Raw genomic sequence first — 22695 nt, 5'->3', positions numbered from 1 at the left:
GCTCTGACAGAGTGACTGTCGAGTTCTTGGTCACCTCCCTGGCTAGGGCCCTTATCCCCAGATCGCTCAGTTTAGACGGCCTGGTGGTTCCAAACGTCTTCCATTTATGGATGATGGAGGCTGCTGTGCTCATTGGGAACTTGAAGGCAGCAGATATTGTTATGTACCCTTCCTCAAATTTGTGCTTCGAGACAATCCTGTCTCAGTGGTCTACGGACAATTCCTTCGACTTAATTATTGATTTGTGCTCTGCCATGCACTGTCAAGTATAGGACCTTATATATAAATTATGTCCAACCACTTAAATTTAGCACAGGTGGACTCAAAATAAGCTGGAAGAACATTTCAAGAATGATCAGCTGAAACAGAATGCCCCTGATCTCACTTTTGCGCTTCATGGCACAGGCCGTAAACACTTATGTACATGTGATTTCTTAGTTTTTATTTTTAATACAAACATTTCCCCAAAAAACATTCACATTGTCATTATGGGGTATTGTGTGTAGAATTTTGAGGACAAAAATGAATTAATTCCATTTTGGAATAAGGCTGTAACATAACAATGTGGAAAAAGTGAAGCACTGTCAATACTTTCCGGATGCACTGTGTATGCCAAATAACATATTGTGAAAGTAATCGTTATCACAGGAGGCTGCAATATATATCGCAATATATATTTTAGGCCATATCGCCCATCCCTAGTGTTAATGATCGATTTATAGTGACAAAAATGGACAGAAGGAATTGATGTGGTTGGATGATGAAGAGTGCTGAGGAGAGACAATGTCTCTGAATGTATGCTGAGGCAAGGAAATAAAACAACTGACTTGATCTTACTTTGGGGAATAGTCAGCAACACACATGCACTCAAACACACACCAACGTTATTCCTGACTCAGCATTGCTGCGGTTTGCTTCCATCCTGTCTGGATGATATCATGGCATGTGTTAGTCAGACTTTCCAAAAAAAGCAATGTTTGCACGTTCCCTGTTCTTGTGCACGCTTCTCCTTGGTTCTCTTCCTTCCTCAAGAATTCAGTAAACGGTCACTATGTTTACATGCACTAAAAAAACACATTGTTGCATGAGCTGGTTTGAAATCTGCTTTTTAAAATACATAAAGATCATTAGATCTTTTTAAGGGTTGGTATAGTGCACATAGACCATATGATTGTAAACCAAATCCCTCGTGCATGTATAGTAGTACCTTTTGGATACAACTTTAATTAGGGCTTGACACCAAAATCTACGAAGGCCCTATTTGAATTGCTTCAATAATTATTATTCTCCCGCTTAGAGCGCATTTTTGAAGCACTAAATATACACAAAAACTCCCCAATTTTTTCAAGCGTGTCCAGTCCGGCAAAAAATTTAAAGTTTTTGGGATCCCGAACACAACATTTAAAAAAAAATGTTGTCGCGTTTTCTTGAAAATGATAAAAAACTAGCCCAGTTTCACGTATTGTCACGAAAATCGCTGGAGACAAAGATGCACTTAAGTCTCAAGAATCCATATTTGAAAACAAACAGGAAGTCGGCCATCTTGGTTTCCGTCAACCCTTTTTAGGCCAAAAACACGATTCGGTAACTGTTCATACCCATTCCTAGTGGACGGAGCCTGCCGGCGATAACTGCTCCTCACCATCAAACTATCAAAATGTATTTTCTTCACTTTAAACAATCAACTTTCCTTCAAAACTAATATACGGTTTTAAGGTTTTAATGATGACATTGATATCGACACCAATATGACCTTAACCTTGTGGTAGAAAATAATACCTGTCTTAACTTCCTTCCACATGCTCCAATTTTCCTGAAATATTTGAGGGTGGGTAGCAGCATTGGGTGGGATGTCACTGCATGACTACTGTGGCGCCAATATCACCCCCTTGTGGTGGAAAATTATAACAATCACAACTTCAACGCCCAATTGAGCTAATTTTTGTCAAATACGATCTTTTTATGTAGTGCATTTATGGCAATTTCAAAGATTTTGGGCAATCAAAGTCACCATTTTCTAAACGGAATTATTGCGCGTAGAAGATTAAGAAGGAAGTGGGAAAGCATTTTGGCATTTTGCAGTTTGTTGGACATTTGCTATGCGACCGGAGCATTGCCCACACTGCAGTCACATCGGATACATATCCACATATGAAAGAGGCCTAGGTCGGTTTTGAAAACTTTCACTGTTCACATTGATTATTCATTTTATAACCGTTTATTTTGATGAATAATTATGACACTTATCACTTTTTGATGACTTTCTGGTCGAATGAATGCGAGTGCGGGAGCATTTGACATTGAGGACGCATCGCATATATATCCGATTTATTTCCACATAAGAAAGAGGCCTGGGTCGGATATGAAAAATCCGGAATTGCACTGTTCACACTGACATGAAATAATCTGATACAGGTCCCATATGGGCAAAAATTCTGAATTTACCTGCAGGGTGAACAAGGCCAAAGACTGTGTCTCTGCAACTCTTCTAAACTGTACTATACAGTACATGTATAAGAGTTACAGGTAGACTTATAATTTTTTAACTGTACAGTAAAACTAAGTGTTAGTATTCTGCCATCCCTAAATGTTGGTATTAAATTTGGCCGAACTGTAGACAGTCCTTTATTTAGTCAAAAAATCTTCCTAAATTAAGGTTGGTTATTGGTTGCCTCCAAATTAAATAATGTAAAACCAAGCACATAAAAGAGTATATTAATACACATAAAGTGCAAAACATGTACGAATCATGTAAAACCAACAATACAGCTTGGTACAAACTGATATAAATAATATAATAATAATCTACAATAAAAAAGTTGGCACTATTTATTGTTCATTGCTTTGTCTTCCACAAATTGCAGACATTCTTTGTGTATGTTTTACGCTTAAAAAAAGTGTTTGTCCTTCCTAAACATTCATTTATATTCCAACATATTTATCCCTGCACGTTAAGAGCATTTGTGAACTGTTGAGAGCAATCTATAGTGCACATTTTTGTTGGTAAATGAGAGACAATGAGAGATTATCGTTACACATCAACATCTCTAACATGCTGCTGCCTCTTTACTTGGTCAGCATTGCAAATGAAAATAAACCCTTAGTAATCCTACCCTGGATAAATAAATATATAAATATATGCAAACTGGAAAGTAAATGTTAAAATACTACATTACCCAGAAGGCTTAGCGCTCTAAGACAGGTAGGCTGCACAATTTTGAGGAAAAAAAAAACTAATTGCATTCTTTCTCTTCAAAATTGCAATTGCGATTTTCATATTTTATACATATAAATGCATACAACTGCGAAAATTCCGCATGGAGGAGGACATGTTACTTTTAGACTGTCCATCAACATCTTCTTGTCTCAAGGTGCCACACATTAGAACAATATGCAATAATCTACTTTTAAAAATATTTGGCTTTATGCAGACAGACTCAGAGCATTTGTCTACATCATGCTCTTAAACTAAAGAAATAACCGATAAAAACTGTACAGTGATTATAATATACTGTAATCATAATATTCAATAATAATGCAAGTGACCCATGAAATGATATACACTTTAGTTTCTCATTACTGTAGAATTGTTTACCATTGTACTTTAATTGGAAGGTAAAGAACTTTCAGTTATCCTAAATTACAAAAACAGCACAATACCAAGTCAAAAGCCTTGTGTGTGACATACTTGGCCAATAAAGATGATTCTGATAAATAAACAAACACAAAAATGAAATAGACTCTCCTTTCTGTAAGTGAAAAATTTACTTAAACGTTGAATATCTTAAAGTGCATTTTTTGCAAAACTCTGTTTTTTTTTGTGGCATTATAGCATTTTTGCTCTTTCGCCTGTGCTAATGGACTCGTGTTTTCCCATCTGGTTTGAAGATTAAATATTTCCACAAAGGGACAAGGGCTTTGTTTTCATTCATATTCATATTCATTCCTCCTAATTTTTGTTATTTTGCGGTACCTTCACTGGCGAGTCACAAGTAGCGAGGCTCTCTCCCTTCCTCTGTGTGCCTGCGTGTATGTGTGTTTGTGTTTGTGTGTGCGTGTGTGTGCGTGTAAGCGAGCGGACCCACTCTCCAACCAGCGAGGCAAATATTGTGCATGACTGAAAAGATTGATCACTGCGTTAAGTTAAATCTACTGTTGAATAAACATGCTCAGGTGCTGAAAGCGATGCACAGAGTGAGACGCCTTTCTCACTTTTGATCGGCCAGGAAGCGAAGGACGCAACTTAACAATTCTGATTGGCGAACATTTCTGTCACTCAAACAGCAGTGACGGCATAGGAAAACCCGAAACCTCGGCCTCCTGTGGTTACTATATCGCAGTAATTAAAACCTTGATGTTGATTAGATGGCGATTAATCGTGGAATCCTAGTAGACCGGAACAGGAAGTTGGTCTGAGCTATGCAGCGGAACGACAATTTTGTCATTAAAGAGTTGCTATATTTTTACATGTTGTTGTTCCTACTTCGTCTACACAAGAAACAAACAAGTTTTCATTAGACAGTTGCATCCGCGTTTGATTGTCGCAAATTTGATTAGCTAAAATGTGCGGGAATCGGCGGGCATTGGAAAAAGTTGCAAGACCACAAATAATTTGCATGGATTGGCTAAATTTGCATGACCTGACAACATCACAAAATCCTGGAGGGAGCTTATTTCAAAAGGAAGCTAAGTAACAGTGGACTATTGATGGGCATATAAATTCTGTGGTCTCGATTGAGAATCGATACTGTCATATTAATCCACACTACAAAATAATACAAGTATGTAGGATTCTTGTTGATATCATATCAGATCAGTATTGTGTCGGAAGTGAAAAAGTTGTATGGGGACACGCCTCACAGTTGGGTGAAGGTTTTTTCCCCAAACTTACCCTGTTTTTTTAAGTATCTATGAGGTTTGATATGGACCTATTAGGCCTTGGATGGATCAGGGAAGGTCCCAAATGATAAATGGGTCCTCAAAATGGTCCAAATTGCACTCAAAAGGCCTTGCTGCCGAACTCTTTGGATACATTTCGGACTTTTTGGAGCACTAGAACTTTAGGGAGTAAGGCTCAATTCGAATTCTCCCTCCTCCACCTCCCGTCTTTTACTTGACCCTCCCCCTTGGCTCTAGCATTTAGTGTCATGGCGAAATATTGCAAATACGCCCCTATGCATATGGACATTGTTCGAGTCTCGCTACGTCATCAACCCTGGCTTTGATTGTGCTCTTTTTTTTCTTCTTTCGCCTGTTTTTGTTAAGAAGAAGACCGTTTATAAGAGAACGTTTTTGGAAAAAGTGCAAGTGCTGGCGCATCAGCTTGCAGTATGTCAAATGTGTTTCATTGTGTATTTGTGTTTGACGCCAATATTTACGTGCAGTAGAAAAGGTTTGAAGTCTGACGAAAACCATGAGTGTCGTTACTATGAAAATCATTAGTTATGCTTTTTACACACATTTGTACGCTTCTCTGGGTTTCTGGTCTGCCGTCTTTCTACTCGCACTCGATAGTGTAGGTAGGTCCGCGAGCTCACATCGTTTCGAGGGAGGTACTTTGCCCATCCCCGTTACGTGACAGATAATTGGAACGCCCCTTGATTGACGTGAATGCACAAAACCATGGAGGGAGGACATTCTAATTGAGCCTTGTACCTCTGTTTTGGGGTACTTTGAGACCTTCAGGTCTGTTACTTCCTGAGTCCAAAGACCTTCTTTTGTACATACAAATAGGTCCCACTTCTAGTAACAAAGTCTGTTTCAAGAAATGACTCTTTTCCCTTTCTACTTCATGTACAATTTTTCTTTGAAGTGTGTAAAACTGACCTGTTGTGTTGTCCTGTTCAGACCCTGTCCTGGAGAAGGCCATGTACAAGTGCGTCCTGAAGCCGCTCAAACCTATGGTTAGCGCTGCCCTGCAGGAGTTCCAGGTGCGCAGCGGCGAGTGGCAGGAGCTGAAGGAAAACATGTCTCTGGCGAAGGCCCGGCCACCACAGGAAATGGGAGTGGACGACGCGGTGCCGCCAGACCCCGTCGCCATAGAAAAGATCAAGTACAAGTTTGACAGCATGTGCAAGCTGTACTCGCCTGAGAAGAAGGTCACCATGCTGCTGAGAGTTTGCAAACTCATCTACACCATCATGGAGGACAATTCAGGTGCAATAACTACACAAAACTACACACATGTTCGCTACGACTCATGAAACCATTCATCTAAGGTATACTGGTTAGTGTTGCATGATATAAATGATCTAAATTCGGCCGACCATAGAGCTTGTAATACTATCGTCATATCATGATAATGCTTCTTGATGACACATTCTAGCTGTGTGCCGCAAATTTGACAGCGACAAGAGAACGAACGCGTCCACAACGCAATGTAGCATTTTAGCTAGCAGCTAACGTTCCTCCCCAGTACAAAGCCATTTCTAAGTCAGTAATCATTGCCTTCATAGCGGCAAATATGTTTCTTAAAAGTATTACAGGTGGACAAGGAATAGTTATCATGCTACACTACGCACCATATGATGATAGAGGGAGCCATTCTAACCGCTTAACTAGAACTCTTGATGTAAACCGGGGTGGACGGATCAATACAAATATCAACAGTAACAATACTAAATATCAGTATTTGGCGGATACTACAGTGATTAGATAGATATTTTTTTATGATAACATAACTGCTTTTTTGTTGATTTTGTTACTCTCTACAAACCAGGAAATAAGTCCCTAGACAAAGGACTTAAAAGGGGAACTGCACATTTTTCGAATTTTGTCTATCATTCACTATCCCTATGTGAGATTAGAACGGTTATGTCTCTCTTTTTCACTGTATGCATTCTAAAAATCAGCTAACAAGGGGAGTCAATAGGAGTTGCTCGCTTCTGCTTATGAAGTGCTCTGAAAACATCCAAAGTCTTCTATCAGCGTTTTATATACATGTTGTAAGTATATATATAATGTAATAACAGGCTCATTCATAATAACATGTAATATTTATGTATTTTGCTAATTTTAAGCATACGACGGTGCATTACTTTCACAGACGTATCACTATGTTCGCTTTTCCCTTCAACCACTACCATTACTCATGACAGACTTCATGAGAGACAACAAACAAACAAAAACAATCACTTACTGTACGATGTCTGCTGTCACTAGGATGCTGACTGAGTGTTTGTATCTTGTCGTTAAGATGAAAAATTAATCATAATCCACACAAAGGGTTAAAAAAAAAAAGGTGGCCGCAAACGAGCGTCTTTTTGTGTCTTCTCGTCATCTCCGTGTCTTAAGATAAATTTCATAAATTACCAACTTCTCGGTTTATGGCCACAACCTTCTACTATGCAGATGAGAGGCATGATTTACCATCTAGAATTAACTTTCACCAACTCAGCAGCGCTCATGATGCAGCAGCTCAGTATGTCAACACTGCAGCAGCACAAGCTAGTTAGCTCTCTGTGATCACGGCACAGCTAAAAATAGTTTGTCTGCGTATACGCTTATAATAATAATAATATCGCTAATACTTGGTTAATATTCAGGTCACGAAATATAAATAGAGTGCAGTTGGGGCTTTTTGGATGTGTTTTTAGAGTGATTTAGAGGCAAAATGTGCAATATATTTATCTGTACAGTAATCTATGTATTTATATCTGCACCTTATTGCCTTTTTATCCTGCACTACCATGAGCTAATGCAACACAATTTCGTTCTTATCTGTACTGTAAAGTTCAAATTTGAATGACAATAAAAAGGAAGTCCAAGTCAAAGTCTAAAATGTCTCACTCCCATTTACTCCCCTTTTGCTAGCCACCTAGAAGGAGCCGATTACTACAAATTAGAATACAAAAAAAAAAGAAATATATAAATATATGTACCGGTATATTTACAAATGTGTTCTTGTCTCTCATAAGTCTGGTAAATGATAGGCAACATTCCAAATGCAGTTCCCCTTTAAGGTCAAAAACCAAAGGATGTAAGTCAGAGCCAATTAACTTTTTGTTGGTTTACTTAATTTGCACTATTTGCTTTATTTTGATCAACATTTTGCATGTAAATAAAGGGAATAAGGAAATAATTTATATAGATAGTCATCCTGTGTTTTGTTTTCAAAAATGTTATCATTCAATGTTCTTGAAACAGTATCAGCATGGGTATGAGCAATACTGCCGCTGTAACTACTTTTTTACTGTTGGTAGTATTTCAATTTCAGTTTATTCATGATAGCCCCTAGTTTCAACCCAAAACTAATATAGCATATCCAAACCACAGAAGATTAAGTGTTTATTCCATTTTAACAGAAGTGTTGATAGAAAATGTTATATCAGAAAGTAACAAAATAGTACAACTGTAGAAGATGCAATATATTACCACATACATCAGTAGCTAAAAAAGTAGCCTTTGTAACCCGTTTTGAAATGGTTCTCTTACCATTTACCATATTTTTGGGACCATAGGGCGCACCGGATTATAAGGCGCACTACCGATGAGCGGGTCTATTCACGTCTATTTTTATACAAAAGACGCATTAAAGGTTTCATCTTATGATTTTTTCTCTACATTTAAAACACTTTCTTGTGGTCCATATAGGATAGGATAGGACTTCATTGTCATTGCACAAGTACAACGAAACTATGTAACATGTAACAGTGGTTCTTTGGTCAAAACATTGCATAGATTATATTTTACAGACCATCTTCACGCTGCTTTTGACCGTCACTTCAGGATGGGCCGTTTACGTGGCCTCACTTCGACAGTGTGTTCTCCCTGTCATCTTTGTTGTAGTTTATAGCGCGAGTCTACTGATAGATATAAGTTAGAACTGTATGCTACTTTATATTAGAACTGGCAACAGCGGAGGATGAATGCCCCACAACAAGGGGAAGGAGAAAAAGAAGGAGCTTAGTCACTACGGCGCTGACTATAATTGCGGACGCCTGAACATTTTTGAGACTTATGCAGATCCCAAATACATATAAGCAGGTACCAATATTTATCTCTTATGTGTTTGATTTTGAGTTTATTTCGAACATGCAACATGATACATCACAATTTCCAGTTTCTCTTTTCAACATGTTCGAAAGGAGTAGGAAGAAGCAGAACTTATTTTAATCCTACCCCTTTTCTTTTACATAACAGTTGCTAAAACTTTTGTTCACTTCCTGTTCTCAATTTATTCACAATATATTCCATAAGTAATCACAATAAAAATAAATAAATAAATAATAATTGGTGAAGTAAGTCATATTTCATATGATGAGATAAGTAAGATTATTTTGAGAATGAAAGAATAGATGGATGAAATAAATTCAGAATGTTTATCATGGTTCTTCTTCTTTGTACTTTATAAACACTTTAAGTTTGAAGAGTTTCTTGAAGTGGATCAATTAGTACATTGTTTGATTGCTTTGCTTAATCCATTCCATAATTTAATACCACATACAGATGTACTGAAGGTCTTAAGTGTAGTACGTGCATACAAATGTTTTAAAATAAATTTTTCTCTAAGATTATATTTCTCCTCTTTTTTTTGAGAAGAATTGTTGTATATTCTTGGGTAGCAGGTTATAATTAGCTTTGTGTATAATTTAAATGTGTGACTGCCATCTACTGGTCACACTTACCATTACACTATGTGGCCCAAAAAAAACCTTCCAGGTCGGTAAGCACAACCAGAATTGATACATACATTAGGCGCTCCGGGCTATAAGGCGCACTGTCAATTAAAAAAAAAAAATTAAAGGATTTTAAGTGCGCCTTATAGTCCGAAAAATCTGGTATATGCCAAATATTGTGATATATATCTTTATTGCAAGAGGCTGCAATATACATGGCAATAGATTTTAGGCTATATTGCCCATCCCTAGTACCAATTAACACTTGGAATACAACTCATTTTTACAGGATAGTGAGCTACCTCGGTTTTAGTTATTATTCTGTTCCATAAAGGTGTGATGAAAACTGAGCCGTAAGAAAAGTGGACTGTCGTAAAAGCGATGTTTCACTATGAATAAAAGTGCAAGTACGTCATCCTGATTTGTTGTTGTGTACGGGATTCAGGTCGTCTGTATGGTGCAGATGACTTCCTGCCAATGCTGACATATGTGTTGGCACAGTGTGACATGCCCCAACTGGACAACGAGATCCTTTACATGATGGAGCTGCTGGACCCCTCACTGCTTCACGGAGAAGGTGTGTCCCCACAATGTCCCTTAGTGCGCTTCAGGGTGTGACTATTGTTGTTGTGTGTGTGTGTTGTACATCCAGGTGGCTACTACCTGACCAGTGCTTACGGAGCCATGTCTCTGATCCGGAATTTCCAGGAAGAGCAGGCAGCCAGGGTGCTGAGCTCTGAAACCAGGAATACTCTTCGCCAATGGCACAAGCGCCGCACCTCTTTGCACTCAACACCTTCCTTCGATGACTTCCAGGTAAGACTTTTGGCTGCTTTTGTTTTGAAAAGCGTTATATGTATGACTTCCGTGTTGACGTATGCTCGTGCGCGCAGCGGCAATCACAAATTACAAAATAAATTAAAAAAAACATCTATGTCGCGCGTGCAATACAACTGTGCTGCTTTTATTTTGAAAAGTGTTATTTATGGGCGGTCCGCCCGGTTATCCCCGAGACGCTAAAAAAAGAAAAGGTGATGACGAATGGCGTGTTTTCAACAAGACATGGACTGCCAAGTAAAGGTAAAGCCGTGTGCTTAATTTGTGGTACACATGTTGCTGTGTTTAAAGAATATAGTGTAACGACCTGCTGAAGTTGATGTTGTCTTCTTGAGTTGCGTAAATGAGGAGTGAGGATATGTGCGTTTGGAAGGAACCAGATAAGTTGAGCTGTGTTAGTATAGCTTGCTCAATAAAAGTTTAAAAAGAGCGTCAGACTTGGTGTGCACTTCTTCTGGACGCTACAATTGGTGGCAGAAGTAAAACTTTGCGCATACTGCACTGTTTGTGTGCTACGTCATCGAGAGGTACGTGCCACGTGAGGAGCTCGCAGAGAGAGAGAGAGAGAGAGAGAGAGAGACTACAGACTACAGACTACAGGTGCAGCTCACGCTGCTTGCCATGGGGGAATTCCGCCCTCAATGAAGACTCCCAGGTTTGATGGCAAGGCGAACTGGGAGGCATTTCATCCCACTTCTGACATCAATTGTAGAGTCCAGAAGAAGTGCACACCAAGTCTGACGCTCTTTTTAAACTTTTATTGAGCAAGCTATACTAACACAGCTCAACTTATCTCGTTCTTTCCACACGCACAGCTATCCTCACTCCTCATTTCCGCAACAGCAACGCTTCCTCCTTCTTCGCCAATCACCTTACAGGCGTGCTACGTTCACAACAAAGAGGATGCAGGATAAAGTGACAGAAATTGAAATTTTTGCATGGTATTATACATCAGGAAGTGTTGTGTAAGAAAGTGTTAAATATAAAACCATCAAAAGCCATCTGCTTTTGTATAAAGATAAGTTAGGTTAAATGAAAATATTATTATTTTTTATCTCACGGTATATCAAAAATAATTTAAGCAAAATTTAATTGAAATATTGTTGGTGTGGCCCTCCAGCAGTGCTCGGGTTGCTCATGCGGCCCCCGGTAAAAATTAATTGCCCACCCCTGGTCTAGCTTGTGTGCTAATATTGCGTGCTTAGCTGTTTTGTAGCTTCCAGCTTCTAGGAGCCTGCAGCCTGCCATGTTTAACTTTTGTTCATGACTTCACTAAAAAGTAAACTGCAGGACTACTTGTATCGGAGCACTTATATCTGAGATTTTAGATCAACGGTGCCCAAAATTGGGGCTTGTGGGCCATATTTGGCCTGCCGAAGTGATATATTTGGCCTGCTAAAGGGTGGCCTCCCAAATTTACTACCGTATTTCCCGCACTATAAAGCGCACCGGATTATAAGGCGCACCTTCAATTAATGGCATATTTCAAAACTTTGTTCATATATAAGACGCACCGGATTATAAGGCGCACCTATGCATCCATTAGATGGAGCTGCGCTAAAGGAAATGTCAACAAAACAGTCAGATAGGTCAGTCAAACTTATTAATAGATTACAAACCAGCGTTCTGACAACTCTGTTCACTCCCAAAATGAATAAACAGCTGTTTTATTATTTTCCCCGAGGTGAAGTCAGTGACGTGGTGTTTTGTGTATCTTTTAACAACAGCAAGGTATAACATGTAGTGCAAAATTTATATCACATAGTGGAGGGAAACTTTTCCCTGATTCAATAAACACGTAAAAAACAGTGATACTGTTACGGTAAATCAAACGTTAGTGCAATAACAATATAGTAACACTCGAAATAGTGCAGAGCAATAACAATATATCAATAACTCAACGTTGCTCAAACGTTAATGTCACACAACACAACACACAAAATAAACATGTAAAGCTCACTTTATGAAGTTATTCCTCATCCACGAATCCATCGAATTCTTCTTCTTCAGTGTCCGAATTAAACAGTTTGGCGGAAACGGCATCCAACCGTCTCGTCGAAGTCGTCATTAATCGAGTCAGTCTCGCTGCTACTCTATTTCCGTGTTCTACTGCGTGACTGATCGTCTTAAGTTTAAACTCTGCGTCGTAAGCATGTCTCTTAATAGGAGCCATTTTGGGGTCTTTACATAAAAAAACTAATGGAAATCAAAACGGCACGCCTCAGCGCGGTGCATATATCCCAGCATGCACCGCGCGCTTCTTCTTCTTCTACGGGTTCTTCTTCTACAGGGGAAAATGAAGTTGGCGGCTGCTTACCGTAGAAGAAGAAGCGCTTCTTCTTCTACGGGGGGAAAATGAAGTTGGCGGCTGCTTACTGTAGAAGAAGAAGCGCTTCTTCTTCTACGGGGGAAAAAGAAGTCTGCGGCTGTTTACCGTAGTTGCGAGACCTAAACTTTATGAAAATGAAGTTAAGGTTTGTTGTGGCTCAATATTGGTCCATATATAAGACGCACCGGATTATAAGGCGCACTGTCAGCTTTTGAGAAAATTTGAGGTTTTTAGGTGCGCCTTATAGTGCGGAAAATACGATACATATTTACACTGAACTTTCAAGTTCCCACAATTGTTGTTGGCATATCCACAAGACTAACTAGTTGCCATCAAATTAACTTAAGGATTTATATTCCCTTATATATGGTGGTATGTGACTGAACGTATCACTCATGGTGCTGCTGTATGCTAAAAAAATCTGTATTTGGTCCGCAGCCCATTGGCACATTCCAACTTTGGTCCTTGGAGGCAAAAAGTTTGAACACCCCTGCTTTAGATCCGAGCCGATAACATCCGATACTTGTTTTTGAGCTGATATCGGGCTCATATCAGTTATCAATATTGTATGGGGACACCCCTAGTTCTTTATTGGTTGAATTGCAGTATTAGTAGTTTCCGCTTGTAGTCCTGTTCTACATTCCTACTAAACAATGGTGGCACATTGCTTTAATCTCATCCACTTTGTTTACGTATTTAACAGGAAAGGCCCCAAACAGAAGACTTTAATCACAGAAGAGAGTTTTCAAGCTCTGCCTTCTCCTTGGCACTGTCACTAGCCATAATTCCTGCTCGCCAAAGACTGAACTGTGTTTGTATAGCAATAATAATAATAATACTGAGGGCCTGCAGAAGATATATAGTATTACTATATGAATGTATAATATGAGGCAATAACCTCATATTATACAATTGCCCCTTCATTTGTTTCTCATTGATTATTATCATCATTACCAACAAGCTGATAGAAAACTTGCTTTGTAATCACAAGTCAAGTCGACAAGCAGAAATTACAGTTCACCATTTGTAGAATTTATTTTTAAAAAATGGTTACCAAAATAAAGTAATAGCTCTTTGCATTAAATAATAAAATACTATTTAGTTAAGAAGAACTGCAGCTACAGGCAGTATATTTGTGTATCAACATTTAAACACATTTAGCAGGAAAGATGAAGTGTCAAGACTTTTGCTGGCCAGATGTGATTTTGATACATCTAATGTGTATGAAATTGGTACTAAAAACAAAATTTTCGAATTAAAAATAGTCTATTATTTTCCAGAACTACCTACGGGTGGCGCTGCAGGAGCTAGACAGCGGCTGCACGGCCAAGACCCTCCATGTGGGACCCTACGCCAACGTGGAGGAGGTGTGTCAGCTCTGCGCCCGCAAGTTCAAAGTGTCGGACTCCGACAAGTACGGCTTGTTCCTGCTGACGGGTGGCAGCAGCCAGCAGCTGGCGCCAGACACCCACCCTCAGAAGATCAAGGCGGAGCTGCACACCCGCCCGCAAGCTGGCCCCTTCCACTTTGTCTACCGCCGCTTGGCCGACAGCAGCCCCTTGCCGACAGCTCCCATCCTCGACAACCATAACGTGACCTCTGAACCCCAGGTTAACCTACACAACCTCACGACAGACCTTCCCTCCCCTGACTCAGGCCTTAGCCTGTCCTGTTAGTAGACCTGCTTATCTACCCAGTAAAATTCTGGCATTGAATATATCCTATTATAGTATATGTCATATAATATTATACCCAATATTATTTAATAGAAAAAAAAGTGCCAGTCTTTACCATCCAGACTTCAACAAGGATAATATTTTATTAGATATTTGTTCTTTGCTTTCTTGACAGGCAAATTTAATGAAATGGAGCCTTTAATAGACTGTTATGTGTTTTTTAATTTAAAAAAAAACAAAGTAATGTGCCAATAGCCCATAAGAAGCCATTTAAATTACATGATTGGTGGAACACATTGAAAACATTAAATTATAATTGATGTGAAATATGTTACATCCATACATACATTCAAATATATTCCTTATTTGTCACTTTATAGTGTAGGACAAATGAACTTTGGAATTGAACATCCATCCATCTAGCCATTTTCTACCACTTGTCCCTTTTGGGGTTGCGGGGCATGCTGGAGCCTATCCCAGCTGCTCTCGGGCAGAAGTCGGGGTACACCATGGACAAGTCGCCACCTCATCGCAGGGCCAACACAGATAGACAACATTCACACTCACATTCACACACTAGGGCCAATTTAGTGAACACATATTCATTGAAAGACTGACAGTTAGTGTCTCAGCATCTTTGTGACATATAGTAGGCTTTCCGTAGCAATGTAAAGGCTAAAAGCTTTTGTTAGCTTGTTTTCTATGAATACACTGGATACATATAGTAAGAACAGGTGAATTGTAATATCTGACACACTATTAAATTATTGCGATTGTTACATTGATTCAAAAGGGGCTTAAACGGTATTAATTAAGCTTTTGGAAATGAGCTGCCTGATAGGCGGCCATTTTGGGGAACAACCGGGCATTTACCTGACTGTGACATGACCTGAATGTTTCCTACACTTCACTTAGGGACACATTAAAGTAGTATGGCTTCTTATAGGTTAAAAAAGTGGCCACTGACTGATGACGTCATCATTGTTGTGCTCCTTACAGTTGCTGGCTAACTGTTGAGATGTGTCGTCAAGCCTTTCCTTTGAAGTAGCGACACCCAGTGGTTGCTAATGTGCACTACAAGTGTGCAATCTTGGTAGCATTCTAAATTTGATGACAATTATGTACATGAAGCTGCCATCGTCATTACATCATTTTTATTATTATTATCATCATCAATGCAGCTGTTGCTTTAAATGGGATTATTGAGCATTAACACTTTAAAGAAAGACTTTAATTTATATTGCAAGTAATGTGGACCTTGCAGACAAGTTTGCCAGTGGTATTGATCGATGTAACTAACTCCGCATAGTGTTGCTATTCTACAGAGCATCCTCATCTGCCTTCAGATCTGTCATGGCGGACCTCTCTGTGCTACTGAAACATCTATTTTGTACAAAAAAGAAAGAAAAAAAAATCCTACTAACTGGTTAAAAAATGGCCGGTTTTCTAAAGCAGAGATGCAATGAGATGTTTGTTGACGTTAAGAAAAACAAAAGTATGAGGACGCTACAATGGACAAATCTGCATGCAGTATTACGCCTGGTACTACTGTAGTACTGTCTGTGTAAAACTACTTGAAGTGCATTATATTTGTGTTTCCTACGACTACAAGTTGTGTCTGCTTGCACAAGCAAAGAAAATACAGTGGACCATGATTATGTCCACTCCCCTTGGAGTGGCTGACTTGCCTCGACACAAGCGGTTGTTGACATAATTGGTTGTTGACACGAGCGGTTTTCGACATCAAGGGTTGTTGACGACTGCTTGTGTCGAAATAGCAATTTGACGGCATAGGCAGTTGTTGACAAAAGTGATTGTCTCCAAGGGGTTTGTTGACGTAAGAGGTTGTCAACTTAATAGGTTATTGACATGTTCAGCGATCAATGACAACTGCCTATGCCAACACCTGGCTATGTCGACACAACTGGCTTTCGACACAAACAGTTGTCGACGTAAGCGATTGTCAGCGTAGCCAAAACTAGCCATCGCTTGTACATTTACTTGTGACTTTGTCAGTAGACATGAGAAGAATGACTGATAATAAAGAATTGTTAATTGTTGACATGGTTCTGTGCATATTTTTTGTTTGCGTGTTGTATTTCCTACTTGACATTGTTGTCCTACTGTGTGTAAGGGACAAGCGGTTCAGTCTTCCTTCTAATGCTATAACTCTCCTGGCCTTTGTACTGTGATGTGATTTGTTGATGTTCCGTCTTCCCGAAATGTCTGCTCGCATGTTTTATGGCACACTTTCCACATTTTGATATGTTACAGCCTTATTCTAATATGGAATACATTCATTTTTGTCCTCAAAATTCTACACACAATATAATGACAATGAAAAGGTTGTTTTGTTTTTTTTCAAAATTTTGCACATTTATTTAAAATAAAAAAATATATATATACAATCACATGTACATAAGTATTCACAGCCTTTGTTACTTTGTTGATGCACCTTTGGCAGTAATTACAGCTTCAAGTTTTTTTTAATACAATCTTCTTCGGCGGTCACTCGGACGAGTATGACGATCCTCCTGGTAGGGGTGTATCCCTTTATGGAGGATGCCTGTGCGTGACTTTGTTTTACGTGGGGAGACTGGTGCACAGGCAGTCACCACACGATCCTTGACAGAATCGGGTCAGGATCCAGTGTCATGGAGTCCAAGACGACTGGGGACCCTTTTCTGCTGCAGCCTTCTTCCGCCATCGCAGCCGTTGTGGTAGTTCTTAAATCTACCGTCTTCCGCCTGCTCCGCCGTTGAGGTCTTCACCGTATCCCTGGCTAGGGGGCAGTCAGGTACAAGGCCTTTGCCAAAGGCCACCTGGGGTAACAGTAGTAAAGGGTTAACTCCTAGTGCCCCAAGATCCCATAGAGGAGCCTCCACTGCCGGATGCACTTTAACGTCATGCCCAGGACACTTTTAATACAATGCCACAAGCTTGGCACACCTATCTTAGGGCAATTTCTCTGCAGCAATCCACCAATCAGACCTGTATGGTAGAGTGACCAGAGGGAAGTGTTGCGCGACCAGTCTTCCTCTCAAGGTATAAAGCACACTGGTCACTCCCAAGTTCTTTTGGATGACATATATGTTGAGTAAAAAGGACCACCGAGACAGATCGTACTTGGCCAAGTTTTTCTAAAGCTTTAGGAGACCAGCCCTTACAACGCAACCATAGCAAAACCAAGAGAGATCTAAAAGTAAGACAAAATAAGTTAACTCTTATAGTGAGAAGGCAGCCCCCTCCTTACAGAGAGGGATGCACCTGCTGATAAGAAGAGGGACCGTGTCCTTCACAGAATGGAACTGGCTCAAACCTCTCTTTTGATGAGTGATTCATAATGTTTGTAAAGACACTGGGTGCTCGAGGACTAAACATGGAAATCAACTACAGATAAGGCAACGGAAGTGTGCCGGCCGCACGAACATCTCCAGAGTGGAAAAGTACCAGAAGCATGATCACAATGTTATACTAAAGCATCAAAGTATATAAAAAAATATATGCATTCTCCACAGAAGCCATTTCGTAGTAAAAAGTTTGCCAAATGCACCTGAAAGACTCGAGAACATGAGAAACAAAAATCTCTCGTCTGATGAGAAGAAGATTGAATTCTTTGGCATAAATGCCAGACATCATGTTTGGAGGAAATAAGACCGGTACGATTCCTACAGTGAAGCATGGCGGTGGCAGCATCATGCTGTGGGGATGCTTTTCAGCGGCAGGAACTAGGAGACTCGTCAGGACAGAGGGAAAGATGATGAGAGTTCCACTGCTTTTATTTTGAATCTAAACAGGAAGTCATTTTGATCAGGGTTTAATGTTGGGTAATTATCATTGCTTCCCGATCATAATGATGTAAACAACACTACAACACACGTCAACATAAACAGACCATTTTTCATAGAAATGACATCTTTGGCTCTCATATTGTCGACAAAAGCAGCCCAAAAGTACAAGTCCGAACACCAGGAAAAAGTTGAGAAGAAGACCAGGAGTCGGAGCAATTGAGCAGGGGCCCAGGACATTAGAAACTTGTTTCTAAGAATGGTGAGAGAGTAAAACTACCGAGTGTGACTGAAACAATTTAGCCTACGTGTTCATTCATTTGATGTCTGTAACATCACCTTTGACGGGGCACAGGCTGGACTGTGGAGTCTACGTTAGCGGTCATCTGGCCAGTTCATTAAAAAAAAGCAACATTGTGACTGTGCATTAGTGTTACACACAAATCACTGTTTGTCATCAGAGGCTAAATTGGATTGTATTATGACGCATTCAAGTTCTACTCAGTAATGTTGTTCTTTTTTTTCCAAGAGGGCAGGAGCTTTCTGCTTTTGGCAGGAGCTCTGTGCTCTTGTGTCACCCTTTTGTGTTTCCCTCTTGTTTTTATATATATATATATATATATATATATATATATATATATATATATATATATATATATATATATATATATATATATATATATATATATATATATATATATATATATATATATATATATATATCATTTTAATTTTATTTTAAATTTTTTTTTTTTTTTTGCCTTTGGGACTGTGTGACAAGGGGTGGCACTTTTGTGACTTCTGCGGTGCTTTTTTGTGGACTTCTGGATCTGCTTCCTGGGAGCCTTTTGGCCATGGAGACCAGCTGCTGGGTCTCTGCCACGCCAGAGTCCGTTTGGAGAGACTGGAGGAGATGCGGATGAAGAGACAGGAGCTGCAGAGCTTGCGCTGAGCGCAGGGACGAACAGGCTTCACAGTGTCTTGGCTGAATGAATGAATCGGACACCTCGGTCTCAGACGCATCCTCGCTCATCCATGCGGACTGGACACTGGCCGAGACTTGGTGGGCGGCCGAGAGTGGAGTCGGCTCTCTTGGTTGCTTTGTTGGGTCTGCTCCTGTCTCTGGCCATGCTCTCTCCACCCCAGCAGACAATGGCGTGGAACACCGCAGAGGCCACCACAGTGTATATGTTCTTTTACTTATTATTCCTAGCTGCATGTAGAAGTGGCTGGTTGCATCAGCTCTGCTCTTTTAATGTCTTTAATGTCCTTTGTGTTCTTTGATGTTTGATTTTTCCCTCTTACACACATGTAAGAGGGTTGTGTGCTATGGCTATGAGTTGTTTTTTCCCTTGGCCTCAGTCTGGACCCCCTCTCCAGGGGCCCAGGCTTAGACCGATTTTTTTTTTCTGTCTCAAGGAAATGGTCATTTCCATTCCAAGAAATACCTTTGCACTCTTTTTCTAAAGGCTGATTTAACTTTTATTAGACAAATATCGAGTGTTATATTATTATTCCAATAAACGATTCCTCAGATTGACTGTTTTTTTCATTGAGTTTTTCTTTGAACTAAGTATGACAAGCATATCTTTTATTGTAATTATGTACATCAGTAGTCGATCTGGTTGAACAAAAATGAGGGCAATTTTGAGTTGGTAACACAACAGAAAAATGTGGGCCGACCTGAAGAAATCATTTGCTTAATAGTGAGCCATGAGAGGCTTGGATGCCTGTTGTCAATACTAGTTCTAATAGCAAGTCTAGGAGCCTTCTTTTGCGCAATCTGTAATTTAACAAGATTTGTATCAGGTGTGGAATATTGATTTACAAACTTGGATGTTAGAATGTACATAGGAAGAACACTTTCTCCTGACTGCTGCACCATGACTCATTTTGCTAACCATTGTATTTATATGCTCAGTCCATGATAGTTGACGATCTAGGACAGGGGTCGGCAACCTTTACCACTCAAAGAGCCATTTTGGCAAGTTTCACAAATTAAAGAAAGTAATGGGAGCCACAAATTTTTTTTAAAATGAATAACACCGCATACAAAGCTTAAATGCTTTGTACTATGTTAACCAGGGGTCTCCGACGCACGCACCGGCACGCACTTTAATGTGGAAGTTTGATGTTAGTGCAGACCGCGAGTTTCGAATGAATGGCGCTTGATAGCGTCATACTTGCCACGCCAACTCTCTCATTTTCCCGGGAGACTCCCGAATATCAGAGCGTGATGACACTGTATTTGGCGCCCTCTACAGTCTGCCCTAACAGCGTACCTGCTCGATTACGTGTAGAATGCAATTTCAGCTTGCTCACGTAAGTGACAGCAAGGCATACTACCTCAGCAGCCACACATCTTACACTGACGGTACCAATACCCAGAATCCCATGCAGCCCTAACTCTTCCGCTCAACCAACTCACGGAGGGGGGGGGGGGGGGGGGGGTTGATGTGTGGGGGGATTTGGTGGTAGCGGGGGTGTATAATGTAGACCGGAAGAGTTAGGGCTGCATGGGATTCTGGGTAATGGTTGTGTTGTGTTTATGTTGTGTTACGGTGGGATGTTCTCCAGAAATGTGTTTTTCATTCTTTTTTGGTGGGGGTTCACAGTGTGGCGCATATTTGTAACGTAACAATGTTAAAGTTGTTTGATACGGCTACCGTCAGTGTAAGCTGTGTGGCTGATGAGTAAGTATGCTTTGCTGTCTCCTGTGTGTGCAAGTAATAACATGCAACATGTGGCTGGACTGGCACGCTGTATGTAAATGCTATAGAGGACAATTACTGCAGTGCAATTAGGGCACGCCCTTTATTTAGTAATTAGAGTGTAAATAGGATTATTTTTTCCCTGGGAGTAATCTATGAGAGACACTGAGATCCATAAATCTCCTGGGAAAATCGGGGGATCGACATGTATGTAGCTGAGCCGCATCAGAGTGGTCAAGGAGCCGCATGCGGCTCCGGAGCCGCGGGTTGCCGACCCCTGATCTAGGACAATGCCCAGCAATTTTGCTTTGTCTACTTATTGTAAAGCGGTAGAAAATGGATGGATACTTATTGTATGGGCTTACCGGCTATGGATAGGTTAAGTTTAGGTGTAGAAACCAATTTATGTCGCGACCCAAAATCAATACTCTTAGTCTTGCATATATTTAAGACTCATGTGTTTGTTTTTATCCAATCATAAATGTTTTTTAACTCGTTAGACAGAACTTGGTTTAGTTCATGGCATGAGCTTGCAGTATTGGGTATTGAATCATCTGCACACATTGTTACTTCTATGCTATTCACAGCAGTCATTAGTAAAAATTTAAAATAGCCTGAGGAATCCCACACACCAACATACTATTAGATAAACTAGTGATGTGTATTTCTGGTCTTGTCATCCTCGTCCGGACAGAAGGGTGGCACGCCAGTGCGGCTGGATCAAAAGAGACCTCGGAGACGCTTTACTGAACCAAAAGTTGCTTTATTACAAGCAAACGCCATTATACAGGACTGCAGTCCCTGGAGGAGGTCAGGCCAAGAAAATGAGGCACTCCTAACTTGGAGAAGCCAAACCATCAGTTTTATATTCCTTCTTCTTGTCTCTGTGTGTGTGTGCTAAGTCAGGAGAGCACATCCTGACCATAAAAGGAGACGTTTGTGTGTAAGTGTCTGGAAAACAACTGCTTTAAGTCATAACTTAAATGTTGGCGTTGAGCTAGACAGGTAGTCTCTTCTCAAGGATAGCATTCCGAAGTCCCTACGAGAAGTGATCCAATTCACCTGCGAATGTCAAACTAAAGGGCCTTATCTTATTATGTGCTCAAACTGAAATACCACTATTTAAATAAACTTGGTGGTTTGCTTTCTCCAAAATGAATATAAACATTCACCATATGCAAAACATAATATGAGTTAATTAATTAACTTCACTAGCATCATATAAGACCATTTGATTTATAGAAGAAAGATAGCTCCTCATCAGAGTAGTCGCAGGTTGGCTGAATCCATTTAAACTTTACCTGTAGAATATCATGACCAATTTCGTCAAATGCAACGCTGAAATCCAACAAGACTGCTCCGGCAATTTTTGAGATGTCAATTGCACCTAACCAATCATCATTCATTAGAGTCACTTAAACAATTCTCTCCATAACTTTGCTGAGTACAGGAAGAATACTTATAGACTGCACCGCAGAAAGGTAACTTATTGTCTTTAAGAAGTGGAATGATTTTACCTTCTTTGAACAATGTAGAAAATACTCCACGTAGCAGATGTCAATGAAATATACAGACGTGCTCATAAGTTTACAGACCCTGGGAGAATTTATGATTTCTTGGCCATTCTTCAGAGAATATGAATGATAACACAAAAACCTTTCTTCCGCTCATGCTTAATGGTTGTGTGAAGCTATTTATTGGCCAACAACTGTGTTTACTCTTTTTAAATCAAAATGA

At 39.9% G+C, this 22695-nt stretch overlaps 1 protein-coding gene across 1 annotated transcript in view; it reads left to right on the top strand.

The window, feature by feature from the left end:
- The window catches only part of rin2a (Ras and Rab interactor 2a), an 80354-nt gene extending 63602 nt beyond the window's left edge, over positions 1-16752 (top strand). The window contains exons 9-12 of the mRNA XM_062058967.1: positions 5848-6156; positions 10063-10194; positions 10270-10433; positions 14064-16752. Coding sequence (XP_061914951.1) covers positions 5848-6156; positions 10063-10194; positions 10270-10433; positions 14064-14459 — 1001 coding nt within the window. The 3' untranslated portion in view covers positions 14460-16752. The remainder of the gene's footprint in view (positions 1-5847; positions 6157-10062; positions 10195-10269; positions 10434-14063) is intronic.
- Positions 16753-22695: the final 5943 nt, after the last annotated feature.

The sequence above is a fragment of the Entelurus aequoreus genome, linkage group LG09 (assembly GCF_033978785.1).
Source record: "Entelurus aequoreus isolate RoL-2023_Sb linkage group LG09, RoL_Eaeq_v1.1, whole genome shotgun sequence".
In the NCBI taxonomy this organism is placed as follows: domain Eukaryota; kingdom Metazoa; phylum Chordata; class Actinopteri; order Syngnathiformes; family Syngnathidae; genus Entelurus; species Entelurus aequoreus.
This window is presented reverse-complemented; position numbering and strand designations above follow the sequence as displayed.